Genomic DNA, 22,429 nt, shown 5'->3' on the forward strand with positions numbered 1-22,429 from the left:
AATTAAAATACTTCCGAAATAAGATTTCTATACTTGAAGTACCAAATTTTTTAATTTACATTTAATTATAGACGTATCCAACTTTAATGCGTATACACAATCGCCTGGAAAAATTCAAACAACAGCAACGAATCATCCCGTATAAACCACCGTGACATAACAAGTTGAGCTTGCACAAATTGCGTTGATCTTCTTAAACTATACATGCTCCTATACATGTGATGGAATGCTGTACGTCTTATAGCTATATGCATAATTTTATAGTTTAGAACAGCGGTTCTTAATCTGGACTCTACAGACCTTCAGGGACACATCACCTCAGACAGTTCGCAAAGAAGCTTGCGCGTATATTAGGAAAAACGGAAATGTATAACGCAGAATGTATCATCAAATTTTTGCCGGTTTAGAAACAACATAAGGTACGTAAGAAGAGGAAACGTACTTATGAACAGTATGGCAGAATGTGGCAAACAGTGTAATCAGAAGGGATACAAATTTTAAGAAACACTGGTCTAGAATAACTATTGCGATCCTCTGAGCTAAATCGTACTTACATATCGTAACTAAATATATTAATAAACGAATATATCAATAACGTAGTATTGTCACCAGGACCATGCTATCGTATGTACCTATGTATCCTTAAACTTGAGTTTCTAGGATTGTACCATTTGATTTCAATTACTAACTCCATACAAAGTGTAACGCTAATTTGTATCAAGGGGACATCACCGATGCCAAAGACGGAAATATCTCGGCTTGCAACGGGCCATAGTCTACTTTTTCTCCATCCACTGTAATGTAACCATTCGTTCCTTCCTCTGGTTCTATTCGGAACGCCTTTACAGGTATCATGTCGATCCCAGAACGCGTTAGATGACTTCCATTACTTAAACCCAACAAGAACTAATAAACATAGTAAATGATTATTAAAGTTATCGTGCTACGGTTGAATTGTATGGCTTATTATCAAATTTTATTCTAGTTTTGTTCTCTATTTATATAAGATTAATTTAGATTTCTTGCAGGGAAATCTAAAAACTTTTAAACTCTTGTGACTGTAATTTGATCAATGGATAGAGAGACAAATTGTTCACATTTAATGATTTCCTTAATAGCTTAAGCTTTTAAAACAGTTGAAGCGTTCCTCGAATACTTAAATGTAGTTAAATAAATTATGCTATCAACGAATGGGATACGAACGCTTTATCATTGAAGTTGTCTCGATTCTCTGGCAATTAATTAGAATACCGGATATATTGTTTCTAATTGGACTATTTACCTGGAGTAAATTGGCTCGAGTAATTCCGGCTTTCACTATCATGAGCCAAATGATACCGTCCGCCAATTTGGCACGAGGCGCAAATAAATAATCTTGGCCCAAATGAGATTGATATGCCGCGTGAACCATTACGAACTCTCCTGAAATTCAAAACACACAATAAAACAAATTTGTCAAATTATAATCAATATTTGATATCAGATTGTTTATAATATATAAGACAGTAAAGATAAGATTTATTCGTTTAAATATATTTTCTTATTATTTATCAATACATGTTTATCAACTAATTGCAAGGATGGTGTTTGTTTACTTTCTCTTTGCGCAGCTGTTTAATAAACTAGAGGCATACGAACTAAAAGACAGGGTTTAGTGATATCTAATTTTCTATAAAAATATATTTTCGAGCACAAGGCACGAACAATAAAAAAGGAGCCCACGTTCAACTGTACATCTATAATACGTTACCATCTTTTATTGGAAACGTGAAACACACAAAACACCACTGCCTTTGTATATAGCGCACAATAATACACCTGGTGCATTTGTTTACAAATTGTCTTGGTGTTATCGCCAAGTTCCGTTTATGCTGATACACGTTTACGTGGCCTCTCTGTCGTAAAGACTGCGTATCATGTACAAATACGGGTTACGGCAAACAAAGCTGCTTGCAGCAATATTTGTCCTTGCCGCTTGTATGCTTTTCAACGGGAAGCGAGTGCAGCAACGTTACCAAGTTTAGTATCGCGAAGGATAACGCCTCGGATTAATATATAAGAACGCGTAAAGTGGATGGGAAGTTGTAAGGGATGACCCCAGCGTACTTACATCTCCTCGCTCAAGTGGTGACTTGATAATCTGGTCTCATTCGTTGGATACTTAATTTTAATTATTACTTGCCACGGATTCTATTACTTTCCTTGGTCATCATTATTATGAAAATTTAGATTTTTAGAACGGGAGAGGATTCAAGAATTGGGAATGTTTTTCATACGCGTTCCTAAATAGTTTAATTTAAGATAGTTTAAATTAAATTATCAGAATACAGGTTTAAATGATACCTTATCTGATATTGGCTAGAATGTTGCGTATTATTTCACTCACCTTGAATTTGTGTCCAGGAACTTGACACCTCTGCAGTAAGAGCAGGCAGCCTCGACGGTGGACCGTACATCATTTGATTACTGTTGTTCTCTGGATCTTAATCACATACAGATTATTGTTTTTAGAATGCACGAGACTAGCTTACATATCGGGATGACGATGAACGAGATTATTTTATCCGCCAAATGCAGAACGTTGGCAAATATGTATCTAAATATATACGCAGACAAACTAAAAATGTAAGATACGACATGCGAGGAAGAAAAAAAAGTTTTGCAATCATCGAAATCATGGTACGAATCAGAAATGAAACTGCTTACCAATTTCTTCGTTATCAGGCTGCTCAATGCTGTGGTAACTGGAAATTGAACCAGTACTAAAGTAAGTAGACCTCGCAGAGGTTGCAGAGTAAAAACTGTCCAGCCTCTGCCTTTTCTCGGCCTCCGTTTCTAGGGTGATATTTTCATTTAGCATTTCATTATCGTTGAGGCTATCGGGCGAGCCGTCCAAAATCTCGGGATCTTCATCGAATGTGTCGTGGAAGCTCTTCGATTCGCTGACTTTGCTGTACCTAAACATATAACGATTTTAATTAGATTTCTTTTATAAATGATAACTTTAGGAAATAAGCAATTTTAAATGATAATAATAGTAATAATAATTCTGAAGAATTAAGTTTATGTATAAATACATGTTAGCTTAAAATTGAATTATTTAATGATGATATTATTTAAGTGCCACGCAGTTACAGAGAATTTATTTGGTCGACAAGTACAGAATAAGAACTCCTTCGCCGTAAGTGTTCACGTTTGGAAAGAAAACATATGTTCTTACATGATGCAATTTTTCACGGACATATCAAGGATAAATTCTTTAAGCTGATTATAGTCTTTCTAAAATTCCAGATGGTGACACATCTTTGGTTGATCAGCAACAGTTCTTTCGACACAATAAGGCTTACCTTAACTCAACGTTAGGTGCCACTTTGAGACAACAATAGTGCACAAAGTACTTTTTCTCAAGCTATAGATATTAAAAACCGTGGTGCAACTCAACACGTGATGTATCTAATCATAGTTAATAGAAGATAAGGTAAATCATTTTTACTGTACTTATTTACTATAGAACCATGAAAAAATACACAAGTGAGAAGTTTGGAATAACTTTCTGGGTTACATATAAATAATGCAAGTGCTCTGCTACGGGTAACGTCAAGTGATGAAAGTTTGGCTTCTAAAAGCCAAAACTATTCTAGAAATCAAGTTCATTTACACTAATGATTAAAGCGCACGAGACAGTGCAACGTGTGAAATCTTTGAAAAATAGCATGCAGTTTAGCCTACCTGAAAGCAAACAGTCTGTATACAGAATCATAAATTAACTAATTCCCTGTCAACCACGAATACATTATACTTCTTATCAATTATTACCACAAGTTTACTCGTAATATTTTAATCGTGTTTTGATGTTGACTTTTTTGCATTGAAAAGAAAAAAAAATGCAGAAGCAACGGAGCTTACATAAACGCAAAAACTTCAAACAAACAGCAATATTAATGCGATCAGAAAATTCTATGCTGGTAGCGAATGAGCTAAGTTTCTTCTAGATTAAAACTCTTAAAAACACAGAACAACTGTATCAACGTAGGCCTTGAAATGAAAAATTCTCCAAAATTTATATTTACATTCAATGGAAAATCCTCGCGTGTTTCTCAGCAAGGTGTGCTAGTCTTCTTACTTTTAAGACAATATACACATGCAAATGGCTAAAGATAACAGAGCACAAAGCGATAACGTACCGATCTAAATCGTCGCCGCAGCTTCGCGAGTGCGATATCTGCGCTTCCTTCGCGTACTCATAGGCCATGCCGTTGCTCTCCACGGACGGTACTTTGTCGCAGGGCAAATAAGACACTTTACCCTTGTACGTTCTCAGACCTATCAACCTCGCAATAGTCCACACGGTGAACCTCTGACCCCCTATCGCGCGTAACCGCTCGCTCTCTATGTCAATGTCCGCGAGCAGGCCCCAGCCGACTGATAAAAATGAAAACAGAATTTCATTTCTGGTTTCCACTCGGACCAAGTCCATCTGCACCTTTTTGAACTTGACCACGGACAATGCGCTGATTAGAAGCGGATTATAATCGTAGGGCTCCCTGAAATAGAAAATAAATAATGTTATACAAGTGGATTAAACGTGGAAGAATGGCGATTTAAAGGGACATCAACTCTTTACGTAAAATTTATGAGAGAGTACTTATTTTACAATATAATTTCTTTCTCTCACTTTGTTGATTCCCGTCGGATTTTTAAAAGCTAGCTTTCGCAGAGCAATCGGAGAGGAGAGAGAGCCTCTTCATGTTTGAAGTAACAGATTCCATTATTAAGTTGCGAGCAAGGATTGATTGTCTCAACGCACGAATGGTCATAGAAAAATTATTGTACGTTTCGTATTGTATAATTAATGATGCATAAAAAAGTGGAGAACCTTTTTCTAGTTCGTAGGAGAGTACTCCAATTTGGTAACGTAATGGAAATTTTTTGCAATTTTTCTTTTCGCTGGATAGAAATTAGATAACACTCCATTAGAGTTATCACTGAGTTTCATCTAATTGCCTGAAGTTCTCCGCCTCCTTCTGAAGTAAAATCGATTCATCAAATTACTTTAAAAATAAAAAAAAAGGAAGAGAAGGATACGCGAAGAGAAACTACAATTGCGACACCGTAACGTTTACTTCTAAGCTCCTCGATCGCGATAACTTTTATCGTTCTTTTATGTGCATCCTACGTTTTCGAATCGCACCATTTTCACGCGAGAAAATGTCGGAAAACTGGTCGGTTCGACTGTTATTACATTGATTAACGCAATTATTCGAACATCAAACGAATGGTATCTCTGCATGTTCCATGTGAAATGTATCGATTACGAAATGCACGGTATATTTAGATATTACACAGAGATTTCATTAAAATACGAAATCAGGTATATTTTTAGACCCACGTAATATTGTACGTTGCACTGGAAACAATTGTCTAGTATCGAAATAAATTTCTACGTGAATTAACGAAAGACATGTATTTACTTGAATCGAGTGCATTTTCTTCAGTGCGCGAAAAAGAATATAAACAATTAGGAGGCATCCAAGAGCATTAATATTAACCGAAATCAATCATGTTTATTTACAACATGTTATCTCGTACCACAGAGCAAAGTTTGTTAAAAGAAAATTAAGTGCAGACGTACTCGTATAATAATCAATTTACGCCCGACCTCGTCAACGAGTACGAAATAATAAACACCGACAATCGATTCTTAAAAACTTCTATCAAGCATATTTTCGTGTATTATGCGAAACAAATATATCGTTTCACTTGTCTTGCAACCTTGTCCGAACTTAATTACAAAATAGAAAGAATTGCTTCGAACACTGGTGACAAAACGAATACACTTTAAGATTTAGCAAGCGTTTGTATAATGAATCTTTGAATTTTCATTATTGTATTTTCTTTCATTACATAGTACGCATAGCGTCATTTAGCGCATACATTATTCATCAAGCTGAGTATGCTTTCTTATCACAAGAATAAAAAAGACAGAACAATGAGCTTTAACTAGTAATTGCCATCTTGAAATGTATAATTTATTTTACACTGAAGAATTCCTTGTTTGAATGAACTCCTGAGAATTGGAGTAGCTTCTTAATTTTGAGTGAACGTATCAATAGATATGGTGAAAAATCTACTTTTAAATGAATTCCTCTGTACATCGTGTGTACATTTAATACGATGCCAAGAGTCACTCACGATGTCAACAGTTTCTAATATGAAAGTTGGTTTCACATGGAAATGGATGGCTTCTGGCATAATTTGTATATCGATTAGATATTTTTTTATTCCCTTCGGTGAATACAGAACAATAATGTCGTGCATATATTTCAAACAAGTAAAGAATTGTACTCTTCAGATATTTGAACAAAGAATCGATGCATAGTATTTTATAACAAGTTATATTCTGAAGAAAAAAATAATTATAATCAAAATTTGCAATTTCATGGGAAGATACTGTACTGTATGTTCGTGCACTGAAGCAAATGTACTTCATCCAAATAACTACATGTACATTAGCATCTTTTTAATATTCGTCTACGTACATATTCAAGGTATAATATGCAATATTTTATTTTGCTTTTATTTCTGTGTCTAATAAAAATGCGTAACAAGTTTGTACGCTATTACACTTTCATGATCTTTGACAATGGCGGCATAAAAGTCTCTCAGGCGCTCGTAATTACGTATTTTTAACTTTTTTGCGCGAGCCACGTTTTTAAACACTTTTTGCGGCATTTCGTGCGTAATTGACGAACGATCAAAAAGCGGAAAAAATCCACACGGCACTTCAAATAAGGATGAAATGCGTGGACGTTCATGAAAAACCAAGGTGAAGTTTTTCTACCAGCTTTGACGCTGACTAATCTGAAACGTTACCTTGGCTGCTTTGCAAAAAAAGGATTCTATTTTGATACACTCTAACGAACCGTACTCCGAATTGTAAATGTGTGAATGCATTGAAATATTTTTACATTTTCAATTAACGCATTCGTAGTCTGATAATTGAGAAATATGGAGACTGCCAATGATTTGACGTTAAGTATTTATCTAATACAAATGTCCTCTTGAATATAAAATAATCCGCAAGTTGTTAATAAAATATACAGAAGAATTATTTAATTATAAAAATTTAAAATTATAATAATTTTAAATACTTAAAGAAAAAAGGAAATTAAATTCGTATCTCATGACGTTTCATTAATTATTTCAGTGATTTGGCATTTGTTGATATTTAAATGTTTCATATAAATAATTAATCTGTACCCTCGTAATTGCTTCACGATAATACTTCTTGCTTTTTAGATACAATGTGTATTACAGCCCGCCAGAAGCTTTTAATTATGGAAGAAAGGGAAGCGACAGGAGAAGTTAAATCAAGGATAATGAAAGTAAATTGAATTTGACGAAAAATGTAGGGTAGTAACTGTGTAACCCTCGGTGCTTTTAATGACTAACATAAAATTAGGTCAGTTTATCAGCAGCATACAGTTCCCAGCCAAGTTAACGTTAAACTTTTTATAAACGTGAAATCGAATGATTGTATCACCGTTTACATGTAAGTTGATTAGTTGAAAAATGTGCACGGTGCGTCTCGAATCTAACGAACCGAACTCTTAAGTCTGATATAACAATAATTGAAATGAAACACCACGGGAGACATATACGTGTAATGTATCAACGTTTCGAGATCGCAACTTGTCCGTCATGAAATCCATACCAATTTACCGCACGAATTGGTAACAGTGATGACTGTTAAGCGATGTTATGTCGCGTACATCTGTATAATTAACCCATTGCACTGTAACCATTTCCGATACAACGAACCGATGGAAATCGACGCACCCTCTAGTTAATATCCTATACATTCGAATACAAACTCATTACAATAAGCCCTAAGTTCAACACGACAAGTAGACGAACGAAAACACATTTAATATAAAAAACGCTTTATGAAAAGCGGTAAAGGATTCAAATTTCGCTTATCATCGACTACCTAATCCATAGATTCTCAACCATGAAACAACGAATTCGACGTTTTCGCTGTATCAATAGTATTGCGCTAGTCATCGCGTGTTGTTGCAATCCAATTGCGAAAAATTGAGAATCCCTGATGCATTCGAGTCATCTAATACTTGGCAAAACTAATTTCAGTACGAAACGTTAGCAAGTACGTGGTGGTTCTCTTAAAATTGATTCGCAGAGCCTTCGTTGCATCCAAACGGTACGATCGCAGGAACACCTCTCAGCATGCGTGGAAGTGAATCGAACGAGCCGGTCGTGAGGCGGAAATAACGACTTCCTCGGAACGGTCGACCAGGGTGCATGAAACAAATCATGGCGCTGGATGAAGGAAATCTGAAAGGGACTTACTGTTTAGCGTACGCGATGGACTTGGCGAGGCCGTTACCGGAACCGCAGGGTATCACGCCAAGGGGCAACTCCCTCAGAACTTTCTCCCAATCGGGCCTCTGGAAAAGCCCGTTCACTACCTCGAACACGATGCCATCGCCACCGACCATCACCAGCCCGCTCCACTGATAGATGTCCCTCGTGCGCACGAACTCGCGCGCGTAATTGGGACACTTGGTGATGTGGATGTCGTAAGGCCTCTCCGCTTCCGACAGAATCGGATGGATCCTCTTCTGGAAGGTCTCGCGACCCCTTCCGGGGCCGGATTTCGGGTTCAGCAGGACCAGAATCTTTCGCTGTTCCCCTGGACAGGCTGAAACACGATCATAAACAAATGTTAGACTCTAATATCCCGGGTATACTATTCTATTCGACTGGTACGCTTATGGTACAGGTCTTAGATGATTAGTTTCTGTTAAGTTAAAAGCGTAGAAGAGATCGAGAGGTATTTGTCTATAATGTACAGGAAAATCCTGGTAATATTGAAATATTTTTAATACTCCTTGACTTTTTTCATTGTTCAACTGATCAATTAATGACTGTGGACTTTACTGGTGATCAACGATCAATGACGTAAACGTAATCCTTATATAAGATGTTTATCGCATTATGAAATACCAGTTTTCTCACAAACGTTCAAGCTTTTTTACGAACCCGTGAACCGTGTTAATTGAAGAGTAGCGCAATAAACATTTCCAGTATCGCATTGTCGGAGTTTCACAGCTAGAATCTGGATCGCGGATTCTTGTATAATAAACGGAAGTTAACTGTGAATGGGAAAAATTTCTATGGCGCGAGAAACCTCTGGCCGCTTACGTGACATGTAACGCAACGAGCGTATTTAATCTTTGGAAGACACTGTCCCAGTCGCTGCAGTTACCCCCTTTGCAGAGATTTCTCTGCAGTTCCGTCGCGTTCAATTATCTTGAATAATTCATTGTGGATGCGTTTTAAATGTAGGTACAGCGAGTGCAACGTAAATCTGATTTTTCTTTCGCGACCTGCGCGATGTTTATCGATACGAAAGTCTGCGACAAATATTCCCCCTTTAAATATTAGAGATTTACTCCAGTTATTCGTACTTATATAAAGCTTGTGCTTTTCCATCATGGCTTACAATATCAGGAAGTTAATCTTCTGAAAAAAGTGTTATCTAATTCTTCGAGAGAAAACTGGATGATATAAGTGGGATGCGGAAAAGACATTTGAGTTTCAACCGTAGCTATTTTTAATCGAACAATTTAAACAGGCTCCGTTCATATTTACGTAAACCCAGCACTTATACACCGTTAAGCCACGATGTAGTGAAAGTGCAACTAGAATAACACTTGGCGATAATCTTAAAAGTTGGGAGAAATCTCGCGGAATCAAGCATGACTTGTATTGGTCTGCTTATTATAGATAATATATCATCTGATATCGTTTACAGCGATTTGACAGTAACCAAGTCTAGCAATTAAACCAAATGAAACACGTTACTTTTTATCACTTGCAACAGAGCGATATCAATAATTTCCTAATCACGTTTTTGTGTACCAGAGACTTGATCTTCGTGTTCGAAAAATAAAAACGATGATTAGTTTATTCAAATCGTATCGTAATCGTTACAAATCATTATATAACTGATTCGATTAATTTATATATTACGTACGCATAGCGTGATTAAAGTCGAAACATTATTTCAATTGTTGCGGCGTTATTTAAACATTTAGATTGATTTTTTTTGTTATTAAAAATAATCAATTATCGAAAGTATAAATATTCATATCCAAAGAAAGAAGTTTTATATTTTTGCATGAGAAAATGAATTCTTTTCGATTACATCACAGAATTGTGATTAATGTATGTAAATATATTTCAAGCGCCTATCTATAGAATACATATTGATTTTACCTGATTACTATATAAAATTACAAATGACGGGCTCCTTTTTTTTTTATTTCATTACACAAAATTTCATATAATAAACAATTAAATTTCTGTTTCTGTGCCTACAGATCTACGTGTTCCTAAAATATCTTAGAATATTTACTAAAATTTTACGACGTCTTTTATATTTTCTTCTTTCTTTGGAAATTTAAATAGAGAGAATATCCCTTCGTTTGGAAATGATTAGAAGATGTTTACTCCATTACACGTAACAGAATTGCAGATGCATAGCACAAGAAACTGCACTATGATATAAATATCTGTACTCGTTATGGGGCGCTATACGTATCCGTTTTCTTGTTTTCAAAATTGATCCGCACGTCTATGCAATACACATACATTTATTCTGAAAATTTTTGAGGCAACACGGAGGAGGGGCGAAGCTTATTTTAACTTCTCCGTGACGGACCATTACGCAAAATGCTTGGGTGACTGATCAAAGATGCACAAGCGTGCACAAAAGATAATTTATCGTAACCGGCTGGTATTTAAAGCATTATAGAATTTACGTTTATCCATCGAACACACAACTTGGTATATCAACATTATTCAGAAATAAATACCAATCGTAGAATTGAAAACTTGCACCAAATGCCAGAGTTGAACTCACTTCGTTGCGATTCAGACTGTGCAAATTTCTTACGAGAAGCGAATAACACGCGAGTTTTAAGGGTCGAGACATTTTAGCAATCATACTGTTAAATACCAATTCATCTTAATTCGAATACTGGATTATACCAGCGACCGATCGAAGAACAACGGAACCGAAGAGCTCTCGTTCGAGACAACCGAACGAATGTTCGATAACGAATAGAACAATGCCCGGATCTTGAACGAATATGCGTATAATCAGCGATTTTATGTAGGTCATATTTGCGATTAATTTGGCCAGTGGCCACCACTGGTGGGTTGCTTGAGAAAAATGTCCAAACGTTTCTGGCGACCCAAAGACGCGACACACACGCGACCCAATTGTTCTTCCGTCTCGAGTCCCTACGTACGAACACGCGGTCTGGCACATCCGATTCACGTCGATATCGATAATAAGGTCGTAGATTAATGTTTCATTGGTAGGAACGGGTGAAAGAGGGGCCTCACGCGATGGATACGCGGCCATTGAAGTAACTGGCTACAAACGCACGTTATACGGAGACAATTTAGGGGCGAGATCGTCCGCAGGCTATTAAACTTTCAATGTTTTCCGATCTCGAACCATTGTGCTTGGTGGTCAAGTTGAGATTAATCGAATGTGTTATTTTTCGGGTTTTAGATTCGTTTCTGACGTCCTATATCGAACGGAAGGGAACAAACGGTATGCTTAAGATTCTCCTTTCACGACTTCTGTAATTAGCGATCTGCCTAACATAATTTTTTGTCTCTTAGACTTTTTCGAAATATTTTTGCTGCCACGTGTTCTACGATTTTAATTTATACACGTACAGATATTTTTGCTAGCTCGTAACGCGATTTTGCTCAAGTCTTTAGAATAATAATGAATAAGGAGTAACGAGAACAAAGTTTGATTTCTTTCTTTTAATTAACCTTCTCTTGTCTGTTATTTACGATCTCATCTACGGATAAGATACAGCGATTTAAAAAAGTACTTATGCAACAGTGATTTCTTGATTGAGAATATATTTCTTGGTGCAAGGTCAAGATAAAATTTTGATGGATGTATAATTATACCCCGATTTAAAGCTATTCGATATTGGTTTCGAAGGTTAGCAGTGTATGAATATTATTTTCAATAATTCAATTATTTACTTGTTGTTTTGAGCGGATACGATAATACAGTGTCAAGTATAACACTACTTCGAAATGTTAACAAGCACAATATGTATCGTATGTGGCATCGTTAGCTTCTTCACATCCTTCGAGGAGATACCTTGTAAATTGATTTTGAAACCGGCTCTTTACGAAGTATGCTTTAATATCTCACGACTCAGTGAAAAGGCACACAAACATCTCATCCGTAAATTAGAAAGGATTAAATTAAGACGGGGCATAAGACGAAGTGCTGGCAACTGTTGCGATATATTGGTACATATCGCGAAGTAAAATTACAATTCTCTTTTGAATGTAGACGAGCGATTTTTAAAAGAAAATGGAAAGTTTTCGTGCACGAGTATACGTTGCACGTTTTAGCTATCTTTTTGTTTTTCGTGACCAGTGAGCACATAAAATCTTTTTCCACGATCTTACCATATGAATTATTCAATTCGCATGGACACATTAATTTGCACTATGCACTTAACCATTTCGTGCGAAGATTATTAAATGACATTTATTTACAATGAGTCATAGAGTTAACATCATTGATAATTTCGTTGCAACGCTCATCTACCAAAGACATGAGCCAGCACAAACTTCGTACCCGAATGGAATACCTTCTTTACTGACCATTCAAGTATAAAAGTATTTAATGAAATTACATAGGAAATATTTATCAGTTCCGCTTGATAAAATTCTGATATTTCCATTGAATGAATCAATGCTCATTTAACCAGCTGTTTTAACTTTTTGAAGAACCAAAGAGCACTTGCTAATAAAAACCAGTCTACGCTCACGATGGAACGTTGCAACGACGAGAGGACATCCTAAAAGCACGGTGTGTCTCTGTCACCTTTTTGAAATTAGGATTCTGCGAGTGCACGCCTACAGCAGAATGCACAAGTGGCATCCGCGAACGTCTGCGTGTCTATTATATACGTCATGAAGGGGTGAGCACGCTTAGGGGTGAACGATGCGTGATGAGCGAAAGTTTTGAGAGAAATTTCAGCGAGTATGTCGAGCGGAATGCACGTCTAACGCGTTAGGGGAACGAGTTTCAGGGGTGGTTTAGAAAGTTGCGTTTAACTTATTAGATGTATACAACGTACAGGAGTAATGATTCATTAAACACAATATTCGAATAGACTTATTAGCTTTCAATAGCCAGAAACTTATGTATCTATCCATCTATCTAATCTTAAGGATTTTTTTTTAATTCAGGGGCTTCTGCGCTGGCAAATCGATCTGTCGAGGTTTGGTCTTGGGGAAAACTAATTTTGATAGATTTTTTCTTAAGTAAAGTAATCGATCAGGTGTGTCAATAAATATTCACAGGTGTCGAAACTATAATCTATCTAATATTTTTATAGGATCAAACAAATGTGTTTGATCCTCTGTACCATTGAACCCTGAACCTCTGAACTCTGTACCATTTTTGAGGACGAGAATTTGATCTAGCAAGGCCTCTATGTTTGGAGAACTTATTCAATAATTGTAATAATCAGTTTAAAAAATTGTAACATCTTGTTTCCAGTAGAACTCCGCTTAAAGAATAATATGAAAAAGTCTAAAAAGGAGACCATTATCTATGTCAATGTTTTTTCAAGGACCAAACTCCAAGTGTCTCAGGTACTTTTTATAACAGCTTGTCGAGAATTCAACTCCTTTAAACGTTCCACGTTACCAAGTAATCTGAAAAAATTCAGATATATCATTCTGCGGTTAATTAACTGGGAAAATATTTACGAGTGTCGATGTAACGTAAAATAATACCGAACATTTTCGTAACCGACCGTGTACGAACTATCGAGCAGCACCAATTTCAAAGGACTCTGTCAAAAGAAGAGCAGATCAGGTGGCCGAGCTATTTTCGTCAATGTACGATAAATCAGTGGGTGACGTAAACAGAATGCAGAGATATAGTAGACGCAATGTATTTATCACGAGGTCTGACGATTCAGAGGAAGTGAGAGAGCTGATGAACGAGCAATAAAAGCAACAAAGTAACAGCTTCTGTACGTACACCCCGTTTTCCTTGGGAAAAGCAACACCTAGTATAACAGAGCAAAACGTACTTGTTACATTTATTTTCAAATATCCGCCATTTCCTTTCACTTTGGTTCTCTTGCTGTCTCGCTCTCAAAACTCTCGGAGTTTTGTTAAGTTCACATTTCGCGAGAATTTAAAACACTCATACGCCGTGGCGGAACGTTATTTTAGTGAAGAAAAAACAGCATAAAAAGATACTTTCTTATATACACGTTTTTATCTATGAATCATTCGATGATATTTCTCTCTTTGTCAGTACCCATCGTTTCAATGTCGATTTCATTCTTCAACAAACGGATATCGTATCCGTGTAGAAGTTGACTCGCATAGTTGGTGATGTTCAGCGAAATCCTCTGAATGAAAACAGGATGTCCCGGCAGCAAACGTGACGGTTGACATATTGCCTGAACTTATCGATTTTGTGGAATAAACGCGAAGAAACAGTTTCTTTTATTCATCGTGTGTGATGCGAACAAAACGATAAATATTTCTTTATATAAAAACTAAATGAAACAAATCAGAATCAGTGATTCTACATAATCTTGTGGAGTTGGAATTTAATGTATATTGCGTAACAATCTGAGATCATCTCGAATCTGTTATGCAAAGAATATGCTCGTGTATTTCTGTCTGTAAAAATATTTATTTTGAATAATTCTCTCTCTCTTTATGTCACACACATACACAGGCTATTGCAAGACTTCAACCTATGCAAAAGAATTTCTACTACTCCACTGAAAGAATGGATGCAACCGTAAAATGCACTATGCACGCGTATCGTGGCAATTTGGGGAGGGAATCTGTGAAACTCTCTAGCTTATTCGGATTGTATGGACCACCCAGTATAATATTGATGACAGCGTTGCATCGACCAGCGAATGTAGCACGTGCTACAACTGGATACTTTGTAACACGCAATGCCGAACGATGCATTCTGAACTGTACATATGCACGTGTTGTGCAATACTTTGTTTGCACATTAAACACCAAAAGGATATGCAACGCGTTGATGAAGAAGCGGCAAAGTTGCGGTGGACACTGTACGAGATAACAAATGCCCAGGAGTTGCAATGGGAGAAAAAAGGAAAAAATAGAGATGAGCAGACTTGCAATGCCGTTTAACCTTTTTCGTTCATTGGGTCAGAGTTTGCACGTTCATAGATTGTTTCATTAGTACGCGTCGCGCAGGCATGCTAATTCGACTGTGGGAAGATATGTTTGTTTTACTCTCCGTTTATAAGAGTAACGGTTGCTAATTTAATAAACTATCGCTTTCTAATCTCGATATGTATCAGTTCGATTTAAATTGATTTACAAAATTCGAAGAAATTTTCTATGTTAAACTTTCGAAATGAAGGATCTACTTTCCTTAAATTTTCTATTTTGTTCAACGTTAAATAAAAATTTACCAGAATTTTCAACATTATAAACCGACATGTAATTTTCGTTTAATAGTTCTCACAAGTATGTTATTCAGAATACAGATATAAATAACCTAATCGAAAATGCTAATATATTGTAATCTTGGGTTTAATTTTAGTCACATTTAATCACGTCTGAGATCGAAAGAATCACTGATAATCTTCCGATAAAATGTTTGAATAGAAATAATATAAAAAACAAGTATCTCAGAGGGGAAAAGGCGAGAAACTGTTTTTATACACATATGTCTTTCTTTTTTGTTCGTCACAGATTCAAGCGGTAGCATGCGAATGCATTTTCAAGTACAGTCGTGCAGAAAATATTCAATGCGAAGAGATAGTAGAATTTATTACGAAAGTTGAACTCCGTTTCGCTCTGATTTGCGATAATTTCTTCGCCTTGGAGATAACTGCTTCAAAATTTTTTACCCAATTTTAAAACAATCGTCGACACGTGTTGCTCGATCGCTTTTCAATCGATGGAAATATTTTCTGTCCGGTGATTTTAATTTTCTCTCATCCAATGAACGTTAACTGCCGATTAAAATATGTCTTATTCATGAGGCTACTAATAAACTATGCTACAAAGCAATTGTAAAATGATTATTCCAAAATTGCAATGATAGAGGATTAACAAACATTTAATTATTACGAATATTTCTATAGTTATGAATATTATACTATATCAAGATATATTGCAAGAGTTCTGTTTTTTCTAGTTATGTAATTAGCATAAGAATACATTTGCGCAAATAAATTAGCAAAGTATACATATGTTCAGAAAATATGCACATCATACTTTTTTATTCGAAGCATCAGCGCGTTGACGTCAAACTGCTTAGTTTTTGCACATGCTGCAATGCTAATTGGCATATTAAATTAATATTCTCTATACTCTTATTTTTTAATCTTACATTATTTCATGAAGTTTACGCTAGCAATATATCAATCTTGAAAAAAACGAAAGGTGTTTGATTCAACGAAAGACACGTCTATTTTTGTAGGAACGCTGAACATACAGGTACAAAACTTGACTAAAGTTCCATAGTCTAGTATATGTTAAATGTCGTGTTAGAAAAAATTTAAAACCATTAATCATGTACTGAAGAGTGGAAGTTTATGCAAGTTCTTAGCTGGAGAACATAGATACCTTGTTAAATTAAACCTTGTGAAATAAAGGCAAGAGCATAGAAAATATTATTGCCAAATATCGTCGCGAATAGAATAATCGATTTATTGGTCGCATAATTCTCGCTATTCTACAGGTTGTTGGTGTTATTAAAGAGACAAACAGATTTGGCACTGATGCAACGAAATCTTGGAATCGGTTACCTTCGGAAGTACGAATAATAATGACCTTACGGCAGATTAATAAATTAGCATTGCACGTCTGAATTATTTGAATTCCCACTTCGAATATTGTGCTATCTATAATAGCAGTTTAAAGACATCTGAGAATAATTTATCAATATTTCTGCATCAATAATTAAAGACTGCATATAAAAAAAAGGTATTAAGTAACGATAAAGAAGGGGATTTAATACATAATAATTAACTTTAAAATTAAAATTAGTCTAGATATAATTATGCTAATATAATGCTTACATTTTAACATGAAAATTTAATTCTATCTGGAATATCCAAAATGTATCTTCCACACCAAGCTATAAATTATAACGGTCACGATTGTACGATGCTTTGTCTACGTTATGCGCCTGGAAAAAAGCATTTTATGCATCAGGACGCAGCACAATGCTTGAAATAACGAGCCACGAACAACGCTGCCGCAATTATCGATAAATACTAATTATTTGATGGAATATTTCACGAAAGACCTGTTAGCCATCATAAACAGAGAGGATACACGTGAAATCAAACAACTACATGTATTTCATTTTATCTTCATCCGGCGCATAACTTTAATCGAATAATCACGAATGCTTATGCAATATGCGTACTTTTGGTCGGCGATTATAATCGCAATCACCGCGTTTATTAACTCCCTGGATGACCAATAAAGTCTGGCAGTGCGAATGGGAGAATAAAGTTCTACTAGATCGTAAGTTTCTTCGATAAATGCGTGCTGAATTTCCATAAGTATATATTCAGAAATATTCGTTGCAAAAAGAGTTCCAAATTGAACATTTAATGGATGATCATACAAAAGATAAATCTACTTTTGTTCACGATCCATCTCTACCTTTCTATTCCCTCTATTTTACCACGGACGAAAATGATTTAATCAACAATTTGTAATTGAACGCAAATGAAAAAGAATTAAACAGCGATAAACGCGAAACGAAGATTGATTAATCGGGAAAAGCGTGGAATTGAATAAAGTTGTGACTAGTCATACAGGATAGTGCATCTTCATAAAAGTCATAATGGACTTATTTAACATTAACTCGTTTAAAGCTCCCTTTTGCAAGACAAGATGATTCACGCGCGACACTTATCATTATCAAGCTGTTACGCTGTCTTACGAATGAACGGAGTGATTGGATTTATTGTTGAATGAAACATGTGTGTATCGGCATAGTAATAATTACATATATCAAAGGAGTTCTGTTTCCACCGTGATCTCACTATCGTTGCTCTAGACAGACGTGTCTCATTCTTAAAAACTGGTTTCACATCAGTATTTAGGAATTTCTTAATTCCAACTTAATTTCTTTCGCTCGCGTAAGGACAAATAAGAAGAAAAGATACGTATAGCGACGCTAAATACTCCTAGTTTACGATACGAACGACACGACTTCGGTGTTTTAAATTGCAAGCTTTCAGAACGCAGTACGTGTAATTATTTCATTATAACGGAATGCAATTGAAAATAAATTACGTGATTTCCTTGTTCCAGCAGATAAAAACTATCCAACTAATGCTGGGCTTGGTTCTTTCCAGACTTCCTATTGCTATAATCGCCATGAATCAACGAATGCTTTAAGGTCGAAGTGATTTAAAAATTAACATGAAAAAATTTAATTCTTTCTCTTGAAATCTATCATGTGTGTGAGTAACGTTGCCCATCAATAAATTGTGTGCAATAAATTTGAAGTTTTCAGGAATGAAAAGAAATACTGTTGGTGTTGGGTGATGTACAGTGGAAATTGAAAAACTTTTGGTGAAAATGCGTTGTATGATATTTCAAGAGCACAGAGAGGGTACAATATCAGAAAAGTTTGAAGAAGGATAGGAAAGAGAGCATAAATTCTACTAGAATTCTACTAGGGCGGAGAATAATGATTTTTCTGTTCTACTTGAGTGCAGACCTTCTGCTGCAGAAAATGGGTTAATCAGAAAACTCAAACGATTCTACAATACGTGTGAATCTATGTACATATCTTTACTACATGCATTTGCAATCTTGAAAAGTACTGTCGGTAGATATACAAACTTAGCACAATCGTTCATCGAATTTATGCCTTTTTTATCTACATTTTTTTTATATTGCGACATTATACATTTTATTTTTTTGTTACTAAAGCTTTTACAATAGTAAAATGCATTTATTAGAATTTAAATTACAGGTAACACAACATTTTATAGTCATAAAAATGACGAACTTTTACGTAACAATCATTATTAAGTACAATGGTTGTTAAGTTTCATTTTTTCCTATTTTCCCCCATTTTTCATAAATGCAAATGCATTTTAAAAGAGCAGCACGTTTAATGTTCTAATGTATTTTTCATGCTTTAAGATAATAATGGAAATGTTAGAGTGAGCAGAGATAAATTTGTGTATGTATACATTACGTACATATCAATTATACTTCGATGTATTAATATCATTATTGCAAGTTGGAAAGTGATGAAATGGAATAACATATCCAACGTGTTTTTTTAACGTAAATAATTACAATATTTTCATTTCAAATTTCAACAAATAAATCAATAGTAATTTTGAAACAAATACGAATAAATTGACTATTCGTTGAGCTAATAAAAAAAGATATAAACTACACTTTATACTGCAATTACTGTTGTTAAATTTAATGTATATTGATTGTTACAAGAAAGGAGAAACAAAATCCTCTCGTGTGAAATTCATTCTAAAATATTCAGATAACATTAGTGAAACTATTTTATCTTTAGAGACATGACACATTGAAATATAACAAAAATAACAAGTTGCTAAGGAATGATGGAAACCGTTGAATAAAAAATATGGTATAAAAAAATCGAACACGAAAATAATAATCTAATCAAATTAGGTCATTAATAAAAGTTTATCAAAAACGGGCGTATATTCTCTCGAATATAAACACACTGTATATTCTAGGCCTACTTAAGCATTAGAAACATTGGCATCTAGCCTGCATATATTGCTGTGTGATAGAAAGTACTTCACCTTATAATATATGCATATTTTGCTCCTTATTTATTACTTACACTTTAAGATAAATGAATAGTCGGCAATACAATGGCAATACAATGAAACTATATTCATATATCATTATAAATTCAATATTTTTGTCTCATCTCCTCCTTTATAAATATTTATATATTATAAATAATATATTCTTTTCTTCATTTTGCAGATATTTTATATATTTCTTATACTATTATATCTACCTGCTCTATTAAAGTTACACTTTACCAAAAATTCTATACTATCAAAATTATTACGAAATTTTTATTTTATATATATATATATATATAATTCCATCTCGTGCCGCAATACCATTTCTCATTTATAAACTATTTTTCATGTTAATCAAGCATGACTGGATCGTTAAGATTAGCATTTAACCTTTATTGCTTTTCGTATACCGTCATCTACAACGTGTTAACAGTGCAAAATTTAAAAAATGCTAACGATCTACTTCCATGTTTTATTACTTCCTAACTTTCCGCATTGATTGCTTAACATTATCATATCCTACGTTGGTCGTGTTACTTTTTAATATTACGAGTGGAATAAGGCGTAGTTCATAATTGAAGAACTTGTTAAGCCGATGCGTAAATCTTTATGCATTGTAATGAGAGAAAAGAAAAGGAAAATTGGACTCACCACTAATCAACGACTCGAGGTTCTCGTGACTCGGGCTCATAAAACTTTTAGGGACAGGCACGCCAACAATGAGACATTTAATAGCTAATCGCCACCTGCTGGCCTCCCGTAGATTATCCTCGTACCTGTCAAAGCTGCGGAATCTAAGCGTGATCGTTGTCCTTTCCCGCCTTTTAATGCCCTTCATGCGTACCTTCTTCAGCGTATAAGCGTAAATATAAAGATAGGCCGAGGTGTCGAACTCGTCATAGCATTGATACGCTTCCATAGACTCGACCAGCTTGAATTGAGACTTGGAGGTACCTGGGCCACAAACACAGCTTCCCGCGCTTTTACGTTTCGAACGCATACATCTGCACCCTATTATATCGTTTAGAACGATCGTTTCAACCTTGGTCGCACCATTATTGTCTTTCTCCAGGCTGAGACCCTTCTCTGTTAGCCTCACCTTATAATAAGTGTTTTTCTTGGACGTAACGTAAAAGGTTTCCTCGAGAAGAGTACTAGAACGCACTTGACCACCGTCCTCCATGACACGCCGATGATTGTCTTTCACTCGATAAGGGACAGAAATCACGTTGATAATTGTACCATAGGTAGATCATTATCGTTGCAATTAAGGCACACGATAAACAAGCATTTCTTGTCTTCCTCGCAGATAAACTTCTGTCCCCTGGCTGTCCAGAGAATTGTTGCTTTGTACGATTCCATTTAAGTAAGGGTATCTCGATGCTTTGACCACTTAACAGCTTAATTCCCGCGGCACGGCTTCCTTCATTCTTTCTGGCATTTTTCTGTCATTCAACCGTTCCTCTTCGCACGTAACGAAATTTAACGAAGCACGTGTATTTTCCGAGTAACACACTCGTAGCTTTATCCCCCGTCTCTGGAAAGATTCGTTTTACGAAAGTACCGTCTTTAAATAATGTTCACATAACACTATTAACGTATTCTCTGAATCGCATGAGCGTAATCAAGAGGAGTGTGTTATTCTGAATTGCGATTAAAAGAAATTATCTCATCATTATATCGGCTACTTCTACTTGCGCGCATTCGAACATCAAACTGGCTTCGAACACACCGAAGTCACGGCATATACTGCTCATATGAAACTTAATACCTGACAGACCAATTGCTAGAACATCATCAGCGCTATCTGGCGTCTAAAAAACATATCTCGCCATAAACATACTTGTAGGAAAGTATGGTACGAGGGGTGAGATTTCGTACGAACAATATTTTATACCCAAACTACTTCTAATCGAAATATTAAGAGCTTTTCCGATAGATATTAGTTTTCCTATTTAGGGTGTTAGAATTGTTTCATGCACTTTCATTGTTTCTATTATTTTGTTTCTACATGCGTAAAATGATATATATATCTATGATAGATACTTTCAGTGTAATGTAAAAATCAAATATTTAATGGAACTAACATAATTGAAGGTCATTGTACTTATATGCATATATATGTAAACGATAAATTAATGAAGTCAGTATGCACACATATAAATTCATACTATTTAGAATTTTAGAAAGAAATTTAGAAATTTAGAATTTTACGGAAATAATTTTAAGTAAAAATTATAAACTAGATTTGTTTAAAAAGTGAGTAGATTAATTTATAATAGTGCAAATAGATATTCAATTAAAATAACAATTATTACCTACTTTTTATTACAAGTGCAAAAGTTAAATGTTATTTACTACGAAATTTCTTATATTTGAAAATTAAGTATCAAAATTAAATTATAATAAATTATATAAAATAATATTTCAACATATGTATCATAGTTATCAATATAATTATAATTAGAAAGCTAATATTAACATTTTCATGC

At 35.1% G+C, this 22,429-nt stretch overlaps 2 protein-coding genes across 2 annotated transcripts in view; one reads left to right on the forward strand and one right to left on the reverse strand.

Moving 5' to 3' along the window:
• The window catches only part of LOC143423210 (uncharacterized), a 42,302-nt gene that overhangs the window by 9,110 nt on the left and 10,763 nt on the right, over positions 1–22,429 (forward strand). The gene's annotated exons all lie outside the window — the stretch shown is intronic.
• On the reverse strand, positions 362–21,672 carry Sk2 (Sphingosine kinase 2). Its single transcript, XM_076893893.1, has 7 exons — positions 20,589–21,672; positions 8,368–8,719; positions 4,185–4,544; positions 2,707–2,957; positions 2,387–2,482; positions 1,283–1,422; positions 362–906 (listed from the first exon to the last, which is right to left on the reverse strand). Exons 1-7 carry the CDS (start codon positions 21,118–21,120, stop codon positions 718–720), a joined length of 1,920 nt encoding a protein of 639 aa, XP_076750008.1. The 5' UTR covers positions 21,121–21,672; the 3' UTR covers positions 362–717.

This window comes from Xylocopa sonorina, chromosome 4 (assembly GCF_050948175.1).
Source record: "Xylocopa sonorina isolate GNS202 chromosome 4, iyXylSono1_principal, whole genome shotgun sequence".
NCBI lineage: Eukaryota > Metazoa > Arthropoda > Insecta > Hymenoptera > Apidae > Xylocopa > Xylocopa sonorina.

What these genes read in the sequence shown, in the direction of transcription:
- Sk2 (XM_076893893.1), bottom strand. Translation starts at nt 21,120, where the DNA reads ATGGAGGACGGTGGTCAAGTGCGTTCTAGTACTCTTCTCGAGGAAACC. An exon ending in GCCTGATAACGAAGAAATTG is followed by an intron (nt 2,483 to 2,706) that starts GTAAGCAGTTTC and finishes TATGTGATTAAG; the next exon opens with ATCCAGAGAACAACAGTAAT. An exon ending in CTCGAGCCAATTTACTCCAG is followed by an intron (nt 907 to 1,282) that starts GTAAATAGTCCA and finishes TATGTTTATTAG; the next exon opens with TTCTTGTTGGGTTTAAGTAA.